Source organism: Puma concolor, chromosome B1, assembly GCF_028749965.1.
Source record: "Puma concolor isolate L17-30 chromosome B1, mPumCon1.1.hap2, whole genome shotgun sequence".
In the NCBI taxonomy this organism is placed as follows: Eukaryota; Metazoa; Chordata; class Mammalia; order Carnivora; family Felidae; genus Puma; species Puma concolor.
In genome coordinates, this window is record NC_141670.1 from 129,086,416 (window position 1) to 129,106,335 (window position 19,920).

At 37.2% G+C, this 19,920-nt stretch overlaps 1 protein-coding gene across 2 annotated transcripts in view; it reads right to left on the reverse strand.

Annotated features, from left to right (window-relative positions):
* The window catches only part of GRID2 (glutamate ionotropic receptor delta type subunit 2), a 1,503,942-nt gene that overhangs the window by 278,476 nt on the left and 1,205,546 nt on the right, over nt 1-19,920 (reverse strand). For both annotated transcript variants that reach the window (XM_086704576.1, XM_086704575.1), the window contains exon 13: nt 944-1,139. In XM_086704576.1, the coding sequence (XP_086560702.1) occupies nt 944-1,139 (196 nt within the window). The remainder of the gene's footprint in view (nt 1-943; nt 1,140-19,920) is intronic.

Consider the following 19,920-nt stretch of genomic DNA (forward strand, 5'->3'; position numbering starts at 1 on the left):
TAGGTTCACTCTAGGGAAGCATAATAATAGCAGCAGCAGATAAAGGACATCATATGAAAAGGCACAAAATAACGCTAGAACCTGCAGCAGAATATTTTCTATAGCCATCAAAATGTTCTCCAACAAGGAACTCAGACATGGGGTCCAAATTACTCTGCTGTTGAAGGTTATAGAGAAAAAGTGTATACCACACTTGTTTCTGTGATTGACATCCATTCATTCATTCATTCACCCCACAATTATTTACTGAATGTCAAACATTGTGATTTTCACCGTGCTAGCCACTGGGATAATTTTAAACAACAATCATTCAGTTCTTCCATGCAGATTGATAGGGCTTGAGGAAGACAAGATTACTTCTGTATATGTTTTTATAAACCACAGCCCAGAATAAAAACTAGCTTCATGTTTTACACAAAGGGATGCTTCATAATCTTTTTTTTTCCCCTGGTAAAGTATCTTCTAAATGATGGTTATTTAAAGAAAGATAAAGATTTTCACTTTTGAAATAGACATTTGTAGGCACCTTATTTAGTGACAAGATTAACTTTTACCCACCACATCATAAGTAAAGATAAGGTTTTCATCTAAAAACAAATGCAGGATAGGAAGTACCCCAAAGTCATCTGAAAGAATTGGATAATCTTAATGATATTTGGAACGGGACTTGTAAAAACCTTTTCGGTCTTCATGTACTAGCTTATGTTTTCTAGCTTTGGAATTCCATTGGAGACAGATCCAGTAGACACAGCACAGAAGGCTTTGAATTCCTTCTGCTTAAGCAATGTGTCAACTCAAATCTTCTGTAAATCGATAGCAGGTATAATTTAACTACAAACTCTATGTCGGAGTTAAAATAAAAATAAATAAACCAATCTCAATGTAGCAATTTCAATATGGGAGACAAAATAGTGGACTCTAAATGAAGAACTATGACCAGTACCTTTTGAATGCCTGCTTGGGATTCCAGAACGTTATTCTCTGATCCATTGCTTCTGTTGATCATCCTCCACATTTGGGAATACATGCTGTCCCTTTCAAAAGGATTCATTCCTTTCATCCGGACATGTTCATACACGGCAGAGTCCAGTACTGTGCCATAAGGGATGTCTGTTTGCTTGGAAAGGTCCTGGAGAGATCTTCATTATTAGGAGAGAAGAAAGACACAAGAAAGAGTACTGAACACTTTCAACTGGAAATAAAGCTATAGAAAGCAGAGAATAATATAATATAGATGTCAAATTGCTTTCTTATTCTGTGGTTTCTTAATATTAAAAGGTAATATACAAGGAGAATTGTTGTTAGGTATATGGCACTTCCACAAACCATTCGAAGGCAAAATCATTACTAAAAGAAAAATGAAAATTTCTAGTGGTAAGGCAATGCTTTTTTGTGTGAACTTCACTGTGAAAAGAGCAAAAACAAAGCTAGTAATGCCATTAAAGCAAAGACAAATTAAATTAGATTGCTAGATAATCATATAATCATTTAGTTTTTAAAAAGTTCAATATGTTATAACCCTTAAGCTTATGTTCTTTTAGGTGACAATGCTTGAACATTTTTATAAAATAATTATATTTTGCATAAACAGCATATTTTGAGGTCAAGTGTACTACTTAAAAATTAGTATTTATGATAGTCACTATTTAACAATTGGCTACCCCATACATTTAGCACCTAACATACGTTATTCTCACAGCAATGCCCCATTTTCAGAAATATTTCACCCATTTTATAGATGAAAAAACAGGTTGAGAGTATAAAAAAACTTGCTCCTTGGCACAGTCAGTGAGGGATCAGACAGGTTTCAGATGTAGATCTGACCGGCTTCAAAGGCTATAGTATTTTCACTGCAAGCTGTTGTCTCTTATTTCTATATTTCTTTTGCTCTATTGGCTTTAATTTTGTGTGTGTGCATGTGTGTGTGTACATGCACGCATGCACGTGTGTGCATGTGTGTGTGTGTGTGTGTGTGCGCGTGAGAGAGAGAGAGAGAGAAAGAGAGAGAGAGATTTCTATTTGTACTCAAATAGAATAAAATTCATGATTCTGGAAAGCTAAATATATTTTCAGCTTCCTCTTTTACAGAATAATGCTCAGGATTGTCAAATCAGTCTCTACGTTATAGATAGTATTAGCTTGTCCTAGGTAATTCATCTCTATATTGGTAGTCAGTTTCCTCACATTTCAGTTTCTGAGCCACTCTATACTTTCTAACTTGGAGAACCAATTGCTGTTCCACTGAAACTCATTGAATTTGTGTAGGTGCTCAACTCTAATGACTGAGTTTTAGGAACAAATGTGTCTTTGGCATGCTCTTCAAAAGTAGACGCTGGCATATTCAAACTCACTAACGTCTGAGAACGGCGGCAGATGCTTTGGAACACTACACCGTATTTTCAATAAGAATACTCACAGTCCTCCACAAACATGGGTCATATGTATACCTCTGACCTTTTTGGTCTGTTTCTAGATGGAGTTTGGTAATGACTTCCTGGGGGCCTTTGCAAACAACACTAGCATTGGGCAAGGGTATTGGGAATACTCTTGCAGGTCACCAGTTTCCATCATGCGCAAAACTGTATCCCAAACGATAAATTATGGGCTGTGTTTGCTAGAGGAGGATTTGTGCCAATTTATAATGACAACTTTCAGCAGAATTTGGTCTATGTTTTATTGAGTTTTGGGTTGTTGATGTGTATTATTTACTCTATGGAAACTACCATGATAATTCCTTTTTGTTCAATACTTCGGCTGCATAAAATGATGCATTTAAAAATCACTACTTCCAAGGAAAAATTTGCTGGAATATTCTACAACTATTAAACCAATTCTACCACTTGTAAAAAGATAAAATGACAGTATAAATTATAATTGAAGGGTACATCAGGAATAAAAGTGAGCTACACGTAGCCAGGGTGCAAGCTAATACCAGAGTGACAGGGCATATGTTCCTGGGACATACCATGCTTATCTTGTTAACGGTATAGCAGTAAGAATTTTATTTCCAAATACAATTTGCTTCTCACTTACTGCTGTTTCCAGTAGTAGGAGTGAAACTATTCAAAACATTAACATTTTAACATATTTCCCACTCTGTAGTGGAGGATGCTGTAAATTGGTAGCACAGGGGGAAAACTGAAACATTAATACAGATCATAATAGCAGGCCTCATTTGTTCAATATCTATAAATACAAGGGCCTATTCTAGGTAGGTGTATAGAGCTTGTACCTTCTAGAACCAAAGGTCTCATGGCTAACGGCCATGTCATGGTTCATCAGAGACCCTCTTAGGATAGGATTGGACACTTGCTCCTTAGAAGATTCAGCGATCAATCTCTCCTATAATTCTCAGAAATCTTCAATTTGGTGGTGGTGAGATCATAATCTAGGGCTCAAATTTTTATATGCTTATACTTAAGTATATAACTTGTTTGCCCAAACAGTCATACCAGCAAAATACTGTTAAATAAATGAACACTCCTCTTAGCTTTCCATGAAAAGAAAATTGAAATAAAATGTTGGGATCATTAATACAATCAGGTTCCTGTGGCATAACATCGCTTTAAATATTAGCTTCACAACTTGAATATCAAACTATAATACAAACAATATTGTTGGTGAAACTGATTTGTACACAAAAATTTTAAAGGGATATCTCAATCTATTGCCTAGGTGAAATTCCTGATGTCAGAAAAAAAAAGCATTTTATTTTCAACATACTTCAGATTCAGAATAGCAGAGCTTTTTGTAACTTAGAACAAAGGCATTTTCTCTCTAGCTTCGTTTCTGATATCAAGTTCAGCTTATAGATTTGCCTTGAGATATGTTTGCAATAAAAATTACAGCTTGTCTGATTCAGCATCGTTCCATTATAGTATACAGAGATAACACTGAAGGTGACAAAAATAAAATGAAGCAAAATGAAGTGAGCACAAACAGCTTATTACAGAAAGTGAAGGCTGTTTTAGGAGCCCAACACAGAAAGAGAGTGCCCATTATATGTGGTCATTTTGTTATTTTCATGTTAGTAAGATTTTAGAGCAATATCAGCAGAAATGGTGCGGCCTATATTATAAGCCCCTAAAAGAAATCTAGCAAATTATTCCACTAGTGGTAGAATAGGTAGTAATCCTCAAAAAAACTGTATTTGAAGTTCAACATCTGAGTGAATTTAGAAGGGCCAAGTCTTTGTTTTCTCTTTTGTTTTTCCAAATCCTTTTTGAAAAAAATGCAAAACAATTATAAAATAATTAATAAATTAATATAAATATATTCACCACGGCCAATATATAAATTAACCATGGCAAATACTGTCATTTATTTTTAACCGTTGACAACGCTTACCCAGGCCACAGAAGAAATGGGAACAATCTAGAGCATTCTAGAAAATGGTTAACTTGGAATATACTCATACCAATATATTCCATTTCTCCACTTAATCACACAAAACCCACAGGTACTCACGTAAAACTCAGCAAATGATCACTCCGCAAATCTGTTATTGTTCAATCTTCCTCTCCCAACCCCACACCCCAACTCATGCACACAGAATTTAAAAAAAAAATGAGAGTCTATAGCTATAAGTGGTGAATAATAAAAGAAAGCAAATGCTTTGCCATCTAATCACTTTGTTTTCCCAACATCTTTTTGAAATTCGACTTTTATTCCTTGTACTGGTGTCCTACACCACTAACAACCCTTGGGTACTAAAGAATACTGACAGCTGATAAGTAAGTGACATTTAGTTATTTGCATGAATGTTACATATACTAAGAAACTGTAATTTAGGGCACTTCTGGGAAGTAAATTTGAGGAATTTGGGTGGATGTAGGCTGATTGCAAACTCTTTCTGTGAGAGAAATAAACACTCAAAACCCTTCAAGCATAGAAATTTAATGTTGATACATGTGATCCTCTGATATTAGATATTAGTAACTTTGACATTGGGTAAATTAGATTTAAAGTTTTTTTTTTCTTTAATGTTCATTTATTTTTGAGAGACAGAGCGTGAGCAGGGCAGGGGCAGAGAGAGAAGAAGGCACAGAATCAAAAGCAGGCTCCAGGCTTTGAGCTGTTAGCACAGAGCCAGATACGGGGCTTGAACTCATAAACTGTGAGGTCATGACCTGAGCCGAAGTCGGATGCTTAACTGACTAAGCCACCAAGGCACCCTGGGGCAAGTTAGATTTTAAAGTCAAGCAAATAGATTATTTGTGTGCCATATGATGTTAGTTATCCCTGTTAACTGGAATTTCTTCATCTAAAAATGGAGAGAATAAGAGTATCTAAAGGTGATGATAAAAGGACCTGTCATATCAGCACTCAATCAAGTTACCTACTGTTTTATATGAAGATTATTATTATTATTATGATTCACCTCCTACTAATGCCCTATTTAATAATTTCTAATGGATTTTAGTGTGTGGCAGGATAGCCCCTTTATAAATATTGTTGATGAGCAGATTCATGAATTGGGGTCGAAATGAAGACTCATTAGGAAATGAGTACAAGATTTTATATTTAATTTTTTAAATTACTCATTTTATGAGTAATTTAAAATCTTTAAATATATTCTTTAAATATTATTTAAATAACTCATTTACATTTCTAAAAGTGTCAACTAGTTAAAAATCTAATGCCTATCCTCTTGCAGTGAACTTTCACTCATATTTTTCACCTATTTTCCTTTTAACAAGAGAATAGATTTTACTCACATAAACTTTAAAATAACACTCCTAAATCTCTCTTTTCCATCTGTTTTCTTTCTTCTTTTTAAACATTTGAGCTTGGTTTTGTGGGATGCTCAGCAACAAATGGCTGCCAGCTCTAGCTCTGGGGAATTGTAAGTCTAATCCCATTTTTAATGGAATGGAATAAGTCAACTTAAGTTATCACATCAGAAGCGATTTTTCTTCGGGGGAGAGAAATGGAACGCAGTTGATAGGATGGTGCTAGATGCTTCAGGCACAGGGGATGACGGCGGGAGAGAGACAAACAAGTGGGGATATATTAAAAGCGTCTTCCACCTCGGTTCAGGTTTTTTCTCCCACACTCCCTCCCCAGTTTCTTCCTCTGGATGCTGATTTCAGCATCTGCCAAAGGAGAAAATTTTGTTGCAGCTCTAGGAGCCCATCAGTAACCACATTAAAAGTCTGCCTGATGCCCACTGTTGTTCATTGGACGCAGCAGCTGAACGCTTTGTGAGTACAGAGGCAGGTTTTGCCGAAAAGAAAAACAAAAATAAAATCAAAACAAAACCCCCAAAAACCAAAACCAAAAAAAAAACCCCAAAAAACCAAAACCAAAACAACAACAAAAAAACTGCTCCAAAATTTAAAACTCAGAAGAACAACTAATATGCCAAATAAAGGTCCACTGGACTGAGAATTAGTGTCACTGAGACCGAAGAAGAAGAGAAAGTGTCAAAAAATGGATTGAGGTGGCCAGGTAAGGCAGGCCTGCCTCTGAGAGGTACAGCCAACAGCCAGCACTAGGCAATCTCTTTGTTTCTACAAACCTGGGTTTTGAAGATTTGAAGATTTGAAGATTTTGAAGATTTGAGTTTCAATCCTTGAACAAGTTATTTTTCCTCTCTAAACTGCAATCGATTTCCCTATTAGTGAAAATAATAATTTTCTAATAATATAGCTTAAGGTTTGGTGTAGATATTGACACAAGACACTTACCTTAGTATTTAACACTCTATGAGTGCTCCATTACTGGTACTTGCAATTATTAATTTCATTACTAATGCTATTACTTTGCTCTCTGTTATGATTTTTGGAATTGTCATATCCTTATTTTTCCTACCAACTAAATTCATTTCAGATTCCTCACCTGTGGCCTTTCTGTCTCTTACCCTATCTAATCTCTCATTAATTTCTATACATTTTTACCTCCTGAATCTTGCAAATCTGTCACTGTGTTTGTCCTCTCGTTGCTAATACTCTCATTACTTTCACCTAGAGAATTATTTCTAAGTGTTTTCTCTATCTCTACTTTCACCCACCTCTAATCCATCTTCCACACCACAGCTAAAGTCTGATACTATCCCTGTTTTATTTAAATACTTCCTATATACTCCACTACCCTTAGAAAATATCTCCAAATCCATAGCATTCAAGAACCTTAAAAAATTTGGCCTAAAATTTTTTCCATTTTTAGAAAAACCTTTTGCCTCCTTCATACTCCCATTATAGGGCCAACAGACCATTTCATCATTCCTTGCTTGATAGGTATTTTGTTTGCATGTCTTCTTGTCTATCTGGTGAATGCCTTCTTTTCAAGTTCAAGGTCAAACTCAGCTGCCTCATCAGTGCTTTTCTCCTACTTAGAATATGTTCATATTTTAGCATTCTGTTATGAAATTTACTTCTCTTCAGATTACATTTTGCTTATTCATACACACACACACACACACACACACACACATACATATATACTTTTTTAGTTCATCTTTGAAACTCACAGTCTAACCCAGGGTCTGGAAAATAGCAGTCAATGAGACTCATTTGTTTTGGCTACTCTTTACTAGAAAAATGCCTTTATCTTAGAAAGCCAGCATTCCCATTAAACTAGCACTGCATAACATAGTATTGGAAGACTTAGCCTCAGCAATCAGATAACACAAAGGAATAAAAGCATCCAAATCACCCAGGGGGAAGTCAAACTTTCACCCTTCACAGATGATATGATACTCTACATGGAAAACCCAAATGATTCCACCAAAAAACTGCTTGAACTGGTCCATGAATTCAGCAAAGTCACAGGATATAAAATCAATGCACAGAAATCGGTTGCATTCCTATACACCAACAATCAAGCAACAGAAAGAAAAATCAAGGACTAGATCCCATTTACAACTGCACCAAAAACCATAAAATACCTAGGAATAAACCTAACCAAAGAGGTGAAAAATCTATACACCGAAAACTGTAGAAAGCTTATGAAAGAAATTGAAGAAGACACAAAAAAATGGAAAAATATTCCATCTCCTGGATTGGAAGAACAAACATTGTTAAAATGTTGATACTACCCAAAGCAATCAACATATTCAGCGCAATCCCTATCAAAATAACAACAGCATTCTTCACAGAGCTAGAGCAAACAATCCTAAAATTTGTATGGAAGAAGAAAAGACCCCAAATAGCCAAAGCAATGTTGAAAAAGAAAACCGAAGCTGGCAGCATCACAATCCAAGACTTCAAGATGTATTACAAAGCTGTAATCAAAAAGACAGTATGGTACTGGCACAAAAACAGACACTTAGATCAATGGAATAGGAGAACCCAGAAATGGACCCACAAATCTTTGACAAAGCAGAAAAGAATATCCAATGTAATAAGGAAATGGTACTGGGAAAACTAGATAGTGACATGCAGAAAAATGAACCGGGGACACTTCCTTATGCCATACACAAAACTAAATTCAAAATGGATGAAAGACCTAAATGTAAGATAGGAAGTCATCAAAATCCTGGAGCAGAAAGCAGGCAAAAACCTCTTTGACCTTGGCCGCAGCAACTTCTTATCAACACGTCTCCAGACACAAGGGAAACAAAAGCAAAAATGAACTATTGGAGCATCATCAAAAGAAAAATCTGCACAGCAAAGGAAACAATCAGCAAAACTAAAAGGAAACCGATGGAAAGGGAGAAGATATTTACAAAGGACCTATCAGATAAAGGGTTAGTATCCAAATCTATAAAGAACTTAACAAACTCAATATAAGAAACAAATAATCCAGTGAAGAAATGGGCAAATGACATGAATAGACACTTCTCCAGAGAAGACATCCAGATGGCCAACTGACACATGAAAAAATGCTCAACATCACTCATCATCAGGGAAATACAAATCAAAACCACAATGAGATACCGCACACCTATCAGAATGGCTAACATTAACAACTCAGGCAACAACAGATGTTGGCGAGGATCTGGAGAAAGAGTATCTCTTTTGCACTGCTGGTGGGAATGCAAACTGGTGCAGCCACTCTGGAAAACAGTATGGAGGTTCCTCACAAAGTTAAAAATAGAACTACCCTACGACCCAGCAATTGCACTACTAGGTATTTATCCAAGGGATATGGGTGTGCTGTTTCGAAGGGGCACATGCACTCCAATGTTTATAGCAGCACTAGCAACAATAGCCAAAGTATGGAAAGAGCCCAAATGTCCATCGACAGATGAATGGATAAAGAAGATGTGGTATATATATTCAATGGAGTATTACTCAGCAATCAAAAAGAATGAAATCTTGCCATTTGCAACTACGTGGATGGAACTAGAGGGTATTATGCTAAGTGAAATCAGTCAATCAGAGAAAGACAAATATCATATACTTCACTCATAGGAGGACTTTAAGAGACAAAACAGATGAACATAAGGGAAGGGAAGCAAAAAACTAATATAAAAACAGGGAGGGGGACAAAACCTAAGAGACTCATAAATATAGAGAACAAACAGAGGGTTGCTGGAAGGGTTGTGGGAGGGGGTATGGGATAAATGAGTAGGGGCATTAAGAAATCTACTCCTGAAATCATTGTTGCACTATATGCCAACTAACTTGGATGTACATTTAAAATTAATTAATTAATTAATTAAAAAAAGAAATGCAAAAAAAAAAACCCTAGCATTGCTTAAAAATGGGATTTTTATTATATTTTACCAGCCATTCTGTGGGTGACTAATAATGGCCAGTAGTATTTAGTAGTTAAAGAAAACAAACCAAAAACTAGTTTTTTTTTTGTTTTTTTTTTTTAATTTTTTTTTTTCAAACGTTTATTTATTTTTGGGACAGAGAAAGACAGAGCATGAATGGGGGAGGGGCAGAGAGAGAGGGAGACACAGAATCAGAAACAGGCTCCAGGCTCTGAGCCATCAGCCCAGAGCCTGACGCGGGGCTCGAACTCACGGACCGCGAGATCGTGACCTGGCTGAAGTCGGACGCTTAACCGACTGCGCCACCCAGGCGCCCCCAAAAACTAGTTTTTAAGGGAGCTTTGGAAATTTCTCCTGTAACAAAATTAGCTGCAAAAGCATTATCTGACACCAATGAGTTGTCTGACAAGACATTTTGCCATGTATGTAAAATAAATAAATTCAGAAGCAAATCAAATAAAAAGAAAATCCAAACAAATAGAAATGAAATAAAGTATTTGGAACAGCAGAGGTTGTAGTCCATAATTCAAGTAGACATATGGATCTGGTACAGAGTGGAATATCTGTTCCTGAAAGGGATATGTATCTAAAGCAGTGTGGAAATGGAGCTAACAAGTAGTGAATAGTTTGATGAGTGATTCCTGACTGATGGATCAGAAGCAAGCTGAAATGGGGACGAAAACTGTTCAATTAACTCCACTAACTGAAATGATCAAAAAAAATATAAAAGAATTCATGATTTTCGTAGCTAAGGAAGAGATAAGCCCCAGAACAGAGAGAATAGTGACTGTTGGTAATACTGAATATTATCACCAAAAACTAAATTAAGTTTTTTCCTTTTGAGGGTTGAGTATTTACATAAAGAAGGGGAATTTGTACGCTCCACTTATAAGAGGATGGAATAAGCACAAAAGAAAGGCTTCCCATCTTCCTAGTTACAACATATCCAAGGCCACTTGTCTTTTTTTTTTTTTTTAATTTTTTTTTTCAACGTTTTTTATTTATTTTTGGGACAGAGAGAGACAGAACATGAACGGTGGAGGGGCAGAGAGAGAGGGAGACACAGAATCGGAAACAGGCTCCAGGCCCTGAGCCATCAGCCCAGAGCCCGATGCAGGGCTCGAACTCACGGACCGCGAGATCGTGACCCGGCTGAAGTCGGACGCCCAACCGACTGCGCCACCCAGGCGCCCCGCCACTTGTCTTTTGAGAAACAACATTCTCCATTTTGGTAGTTCCTTCTCCTAAGTGAAGTCTTCCAAACCCTCTCAGACACAGGTTTGTAAAGAAAGTCTGATGAAATATAAAAGTATCAAGGGTCAATGATGGGGCAAGCCAAACTCTAACATTCTTCATGTCAGAAGAAAGTTTGGATTGCAGATGGCTCAGTCCCTACAGAAGACTCAACGAGAGCTACTTTAAGTGCATGAGGGACCCACTACTCAATGAAAACAGGCTCAGGGAAGAGTTTAATGTTCTTTAGCCCGATAATGTTAACTTTCTTATTTTAAGAAGATTAAGATCAAAGTCATGTTAGTGAAAGAAACACGGTTTTGTCATAAAAGATTAGATTATATAGCCAAAGGTATAATTTGTGGGGCAAGGTAATTCAGAAGGAACTCAGCCACAGCAGTCTCTGGTAGAACAGTAAAGTAATTGTGTCATCCTTCTTCTCAAAGTGCCAGAGATTTTTCCTTCTCAAGACAGCAGAAACCTAAAGTCTAAGGCCAACAAGTTTGAATGATACCAAAGAGGGCAGAGGGCTAGGATTTTTTTTACTTGTGGAGACAGGGAGAGTTTCCTAAGAGAGGCCCCTCTGGATGGAGAGGGTGCTTCATAAGAGGGGCCATCAGAGGACCAAAGAGGAGTGAGGATTTACAGACCAGGTATCAGAGGATGAGAGTGGCTCCTTGTGGGACACTCAAATAAGGCCTGAATGGTGCAGTCTCCTCCAGTCTCTCTGTGTTGTCCCCTCTCCACTCCTGTCACACATTCTTCACCTGCCCTCAACCCCGCCCTTACATGGCTCAACAGAATAAATTAGATATAAGACAGCTTCAGGTCTTTGCACTGTAAACTTCTTTAGAATATTTTTTTGATCTTTACTTTTAAGAACTATTTATTTATTTAGGTGTTGCGTTTGGTGATTTTTTAAAAATATATTTTGGATATTAACCTCTTATAAGATATATCATCTGCAAATATCTTCTCCTGTTCAGTAGGTTGCTTTTTTGTTTTGTTGATGGTTTTCTTCACTGTGCAAAAGCTTTTTACTTTGGTGTAGTCCCAAGAGTTTAATTTTGCTTGAAGCTTAGTTTTTCTTGAAGTGGAGACCTAGAAAAATGTTTCTATAGCTGATGTTGCAAATGTGCTTGGTCTAGAAAAAGTGTGTGATAGTACTCATGAAGAGGACACTTCTCCCTTTTGAACGCTGTCCCCATACCGAGGTTTACTAGGCACCAAGATGACTCTCAAGTCTTTCCTGAGATATTTAGAAATATGTCCTGCACCTTCCCCCTTACAAAGTAGTCAGGGGCATCCCCATCTGTCATGCCCTATAGATGAGATGTTCACAGGTAATATTGAAAATTCACATAAAATAGGTGCATTTGATCATTTGATAAAAATGGATGTCACAAACTACTTAAGGGAATATCCTCCCAAATTTGGACAAACTTGCATTCCTATGCACATTTAAAAGTTGATTTGGATTTGTGAATATGGCAGGTCATTTTAGAGACCCTAAAGGAAGATGGAAACACTGTCCTTATTGCTGTTAGGCATAATTAACAAAATGATCATTAAACTTTCTTCAAAATGACAATGCTATACAAACACAAGAAAATAGTTATATGAAAATCTGATTGGTTTCTCTGACTTGTTGACCCACATTATAAACTAGGAACTAATTATGTCACATCATGAATCTTTCATTTTTTAATTTTTAATTTTATTTATTTATGTATTTATGTATGTATGTATGTGTTTATTTATTTATTTATTGAGAGAGAGAGAGAGAGAGAGAGAGAGAGAGAGAGAGAGAGAACGTGCATGGGAGAGGCAGAGAGAGAGGGAGAGAGAGAAAATCCCAAGCAGGCTCCACACTGTCAGTGGGGTTCGAACCCATGATGAGGTTCTTAAACCCACAAATGGTGAGATCATGACCTGAGCTGAAATCAAGAGCCGAACGCTTAACTGACTGAGCCACCTAGGTGCCCCTGTCACATCATGAATCTTGATATGTGAAAGACACTGTATTTTTCTACTTGCTGACAGAATTGCCATTTATGGGTCTGCTCTCTATCTTAAATTAGTTAACTAAAGTAACCTTTCATGATATGTATATGGATATTGATATTTACACTAATTAAGCAAAATTCCTCTAAAAAGGCCTCAGTTTGCTGTGAATTCAATTACTCTGCAATTTTCCTGTGTAGAGTAGAAAGTGTGTGCAGTTTCTTCCTGAGATATCATGAAAAAGGTGCATTGTTTATTTACCCCAGGACACTATAAACCAATATGGAACCATCCTAAATTTGTATGGTCAGCATTTCATTATGTCACCATTGATTGTCACTTGATTGTAAAATCTATGTTAAGATGATATAGTCAAATACTCCAATAGACTGCAGAAGAAGAGTAGGTTTTTATGTTCTTATATCATTGAAAATATTGGAAAGACCTGACTAATTCCCATGAATTTCCCTGAGGATCAATAAATTTCAAAATGGTGTTAAGAGAGAACCCTAATAAAATCATAACATCAGAGAGTTTGGAAGAGCTCCTGGAGGTATTGCATAATTTGATGATGATATATCTTAAGGTATAAAAGCCAATCTCCAAAAATGGACTTTATTCTTCTTCCTTAGGCACTTTACTGACTTAGAAAACTTAACACCAGGAAGTTCTTTCTTACTCATGCCCAACCTAAAACTATTTCATATAAGCCTCTCATTTTCTTCTTAGTGAAAATAAAAATGGACAATCGCTACTCATCACCTCCAGTACAACATTTCTTTATATAATAAAAGATTTCTTTTGTGCGTTCATCCTTTAGCCTTTTATTTGGTGACTTAAACACTAAATTCCTTTAGTTCTTACTCACAGGATCTATTACTCACTTTTTTACATTGTTCTTAACTAAGGCATCTTTTTCTTTTCTATGGTAATTTTTGCCAAATTTATGGACCTTATAAATAGGTCATGGTAGTGTTTAAAAAGCCCCAACAACTTTTATACTGCTAGGTGATTTTGCTCATTTTCTTTATAAATGCCAACACTACATTTCAAATTTGTAATTGACAGATGACTCATTTTGAAACTGTCTTCACCTCCAATGTTAAATTATTATAGGTATACACACATACACATAGTTTTTTTTTCCATATCTGAATGAATTATTACATATTTGTCCCTATTAACCTTTGTCTCACTTATAATCACCTTGTTTAATTTGCCGAGGTCTTTATGAATTCTTACAGTGTGGTTCTGGTCAATAATCAACCCTACTCAATAATAAGTAATCTGCATATTTAATAAGTTTACTCCCTATTCTATACTTCAAATCAACACTGAAAATGGTCATTAGACTCAGAGCCAGTGCTGACTTATGGGAAAAACTTTATTCAATATACCCTCTAAGGCTGACATTGAACTATTGATCATAACCTCACATATAGCTCACTAACAAGCTGTGATACAATAATACACAATATTACTGCATAAAACAATGACCCAAATAAAATACGATGTAGTTTCAAATGAGGAATCAATAGTAATTTGTAATTTTTTTTTTACCTATAAGTTCTTTTAAGGATCTCAAAATCTTTAATCACATTATCAAATTATTCATAGTGGAAAGAAATAACTGAAGAGAAGGAAGTGACCAAGAATAACAGAAGGTCAAATTTAATAGCCTATTTGAAGACCCAGCAGAATGCTACTGTCAAAGTAAGGTGGAAGGTCATCGTTTCAGTGAAGATTCTAATGACTCTATCTCAAAACAAAGGTCCTGGCTCTTTATAACACAGAGCAGGAGACCAGGTTTCTACCAGTAACTTAAAATTTCCTAAATACAAAATATATTTTCCTTCTCCCCAGTGCAGTGGGCCTGCAGATCTCTCCAAAAAAGATAGTTTTTTGAATCATTCAGGGATATTATCCTCTATTCCCAATTAGGTATATTTACTTTTTTGAGAAATTTCAACTAAAAGTAGGCATAGAATGCATGTCCTGATCTCACAGTCAGATCTTATTAATATCCATTCAGATTATAAATGTCCAAAATGTTTTGGAAAGGTGTCCCCGACCCATCCTCCCTCACCCCATTCCACAGCATATCTTGAGAATTCTGCAGCATTGCTCTCAGGAAATGGCAGCCTTCATCTGAAAAAGCAGCCCAGCAAGCTACCTTCAGATCTGTTCCTTACCTTCCCCATGACTTGCCATGATCTGGGGCATCTGGCAATTTGTAAACTTTGCCCTTAGGTTAAAAGATTAGATCAGAGTTTGAGAAATAGGGGCTGTAGTAGGGGTGTGTGTAGTGAATGTGTGTGTATGTGTATGTATGTGTGTGTATGTGTGTGTAGTGAATGTGTGTGTGAGCGTGTGTGTGTGTGTGTGTGTGTAGGGGTGGAGGAGAAAGTCATTAAAAATAAATTGACTACCTTCAGATGACAGGAGCTTGTGCAGGAACTAAGAGGATCAGAGAACTAATGGGGTCAGACAGACACTTAGTGGAGGGTGGAGGTCAGCACATCAAGATTGCTGGTGTGATGGAGAGGACAGGGAAAGAAAGGTGAGACGTGAAAAACAGAAAGAGAGAGAAAAAAAAAAGAAGATATGGCTAAACAAGAGTTTCCTTTCAGTTCTGCCTTATAATCCAGGATTTCTCTTATTAATGTACCTAAATATATTTTTATCAGTTATCTCAGGCTTTGTTTAATAAGATACCGCATTTGTGTAGCTGATATAGAATTGTACAGTTGAAGGGACATTGAAAACAACTTAATTCAAATTGTGGAACAAATATTTGTGCAGTGAGAGGAGAAATGGCTCACATTGTTAAAGGGAGAAAGCTAAGGTACAAAGTGTTTTAAAAACTTGCCTTGTTATTCAGTAGCAAGAAAGAGGCTTGAACCTTTGAACTAGGTCTCCAGTCTCCTTCAGCAGTATTGCCAAACAGCCCTGCCTACCGATTCCACTGTCACCAATTTCTATCAAGTACTCTTCCTGCATTAATTACACAAAACATGCCCCATACTCAAATTAGCTCTTCTTTTAACTGTTTTTTTTTTAATAGAGAGAGAGAGAGAGAGAGGAAGAGAGGGGCAGAGGGAAAGAGAGAATCTTAAGTAGGGGCTTGATCCCATTACCCTGGGATCATAACCTGAGCAGAAATCAAGAGTTGGATGCTCAACCAACTGAGCCACCCAGCTGCCCCCAAACTGGCTCTTCTAAAATGACTAAATCAAGTACTCCTGAGTGTAGGGTTTTTACCATATACTTATGGTAGATAGAACTTATTTATTCAGCTGACTTTAGGTAAGGAAGTAAAATAACAAGAGACACAGAGGAGACAGGAATTTATATTCTCAAGTTCTTAATAGGTTTCTGGATTTAGATGACTAATGTTGGGGAGAAAGAGAGGGGGACTTGACCTGTTTAGAATAATTGCTAGTCCAGAAGAAGATCATGTTAGGGGTTGCAGGCACTTATTAGTTTGGCAAAGTTTTCACCTTAGCGATATTAGTGTAAATAGAGTCTATAGGAATGTTAATACAGCTCTGTTCCTAGGAATCACAAATAGAGTGGGAGACAAAACTTTTAATTAAATGCTCACTGAAGAGTGGCTTTGAAACACCAACATACTTCTGAGGGTTTTTATTTTTTTCAAAAAGAGAGAGAACCATGTCTATAATATCTAGATGGCTATATGTTTATAAAACATCCATCACTGTAGTACTTAAGTGCTTTGACAAGTAAGCCATTTCAACACTGAACAATATAGAGTAAGGAGACGAATGTCTTCCTCTGTCTGTAGTGCCTGTGTACTCTGAAGTTAAGCCTATACAATTCTGTACTAAACTGAAACATAAAAGTGGTATGAATCAGACCCAGCTCACTTCAGCAACCTTGATTTTGGCTGTTCCTAATAAAGTGTGCAATTCCCTGCTGAGAGTTATGAAATAGCCTTCCACTGGAAGCTTGTGTGGGTGAGACACGAAGAAAACCTAGAGAGCACATCATTTGGGGCTCCTTCTCTTATCCTGGAATAACAGCACATAAAAATGGCTTTCATATTTCTTTCTGATTTGTTATGAGGTATATAAACAAGTCATGAGGTTCTACAGTCTCAGGCCAGAGTGTAAGAAATCCCTTTCTGGTTCATTATTTAACAAATATTTATCTGTAATCAGCTACATACTCAAGAAGTAACAGCATCAGGTGCTGTGCTGATACAAAGGTGATAAAACCATGCTCAAGAACATACATTTTTTTTTCTTTTTTTAATTTATTTATTTATTTTTGGGACAGAGAGAGAGACAGAGCATGAACGGGGGAGGGGCAGAGAGAGAGGGAGACACAGAATCGGAAACAGGCTCCAGGCTCTGAGCCATCAGCCCAGAGCCTGACGCGGGGCTCGAACTCACGAACCACGAGATCGTGACCTGGCTGAAGTCGGACGCTTAACCGACTGCGCCACCCAGGCGCCCCAAGAACATACATTTTAATTGAGAAGGTAAAACAAGGAGAATAATACTGCAGCACGAGGCTAGATACAGTTCAGGGTGTAAGCAAGGAGATGCAAAGTGGTTAAAAAAAAAGGAGGCACTAACTCTAGTTATGAACACCACGAGAAAGGCGTAACAGAGGAAGCAGCATGCGAGCTGTGTGTTATGAGGGGCAGTTAAAGAGTTAAAAGAGAAAACTTGCCTGGCCAACAGATGTTCTGACCCAGGTTCGGCGTGGTCACTATCAGCAGCAGCTTGACCACAGTGAGAGTTAATCAGGCTAAGGTGAGACAGCGGTCTCTATTTATGCTGAAATTTGGATAAGGCTTCCGGACAGCCAGTTCCTCTTCTCTTTCTTTTAACCTTTGGGGGCTATACACATTCTATTTAGTGTATGTAATTGTGGACAAAATAGCAAAAATAATAGTTATTAGCACCACCAAAAAGGGTGGAGGGAAGAACAGTCCAAGGAATCTACATGGCCTCCTAGAGAACAAGTAGAAGAATGGAAGCAAATGCACGGTGTATCCAGGGACTGTGCTGTTATTCATGTCTCTATTTTTCCTCATTTATTCTTTACATTAAACCTATGAAGTTTGAGCCCGTTATCTTTTTACCCTTAGGGAAAATAAGGCTGAAAATGATTATGGAAAATGGCAAGATCATTCAGCTAATAAGTGGCAAAGGATTTGAATGCAGATTTATTTAAATTCCCCGTCTCCTGTGCCCGTTTCTAGGATACGATGTAACTTAGAAATATCTGAAATTAACTTAGCTAAATATAATTCATCCATTGATTCTTTCTTGCAGAAATCGTTATTTTTCAGAAAACTTATAATGCCATTATGGCTTTCATTCACTCATTTTAGTTTATTTATTTCATTCAGTTAAGGGTCAGCGTATTTGCTAATTGTAGAAGATATGGTCCACTAAGACGAGGTCTCTAGTGCTGGATTTCCTGGCTTACTATTCTAGGTTTTAGTTTCATCATCTTCAAAATGGAGATGAAAATAATGTATCTCTCATGGGGCCATTATGAGTATTAAATGAGAAAATCTAAGCAAAGCATTTAGGAAAATGTCTGTCATGTAGCAAGCACTCAATAATGTTAGCCTCCGTTATTATGAATACTATGTGCCAGGCATTCTGGGACACAGTAAGGGCACAGATATGGATATGGCATAGCCCTTGCCTTTGAATAAGGTATACTCTCAAAGAGAAGACACATGTGTAATGGCTAATTGTGTTTGTGCAAATGGATGATGCCAGGAGAGAAAGGAGTTCTGGGTCATTTCAGAGAAAGGGAACAGCATGTAAACTCCACAGAGGTATGAAATGCCCTCCCAGAGTTTGCTTAACTGGAGCATGAACAAATGTGAGAATGGATTACAATTGGTGCCGGTAGACATTAGAAATGAGGCTGGGTCAGCTTTTGAAGGGTTCCATGTGCTTGGCTATGGAGTTGCATTTTACTTCGATTGGATGTGGTAATGATGGAGGTTTTCAAACTAATTTTAAGGATGGAAGAAGGTACTCCACACTCTGGATCATAAGCTTGAATGAGAAGAGAATGGGATCGAGGGAAGCAATAGTTGAAGTAAGAGAAAAGAGAATAAGAAGGGAAGCAGTAAGCAGGTAGAGTTGGGATCATACTCCTGGGCATTTATGCCAGAGAAACGAAAACATATCTATACAAAAACATAAGTGCACATAAATGTTCTTAGAAACTTTATTTGTAATAGCTAAAAACTTGGAGACAACAAAAATTCCATTCATTAGGTAAATAGTTACACAAACTGGTACATCCATACCATAGATTGCCACTCAGCAATAAAAAGCAGTGAACTATTGATGCATGCAACAACTTGGATAGATCTCTGATGCATGCAACAACTTGGATAGATCTCAAGGGCGTTATGCTGAGTGGGGAAAAAAAAAAGGCTATTTCAGAAGGCCACATACTGTAAGATTCAACTTATATAAGACTCTTGAAATGATAAAAATCACAGGAATAAAGAACATATTAGTTATTATTAGGGGTTGATGATGGTGGGGAAGAAGGAGTGAGGGTAGAATGAGGGAGATTTTTGTAATGGTGGTATAGTTCTACATCTATTGCAGTGGTGGTTGTATAATCTATACATGTAATAAAATGGCACAGAACTATATGCATACATACACTGTATCCATGTCAATTTCCTTGTTTTACTATTGTACTGTAATTATTTAAAATGTAACTATTGGAGGAAACTAGGTGAAGGGTACATGGGACCTCTCAACGTTTATTTATTTTTGGGACAGAGAGAGACAGAGCATGAATGGGGGAGGGGCAGAGAGAGAGGGAGACACAGAATCGGAAACAGGCTCCAGGCTCTGAGCCATCAGCCCAGAGCCTGACGCGGGGCTCGAACTCACGGACTGCGAGATCCTGACCTGGCTGAAGTCGGACGCTTAACCGACTGCGCCACCCAGGCGCCCCGGCATGGGACCTCTCTATGGTATATTTTTGCAACTTCCTGTGTA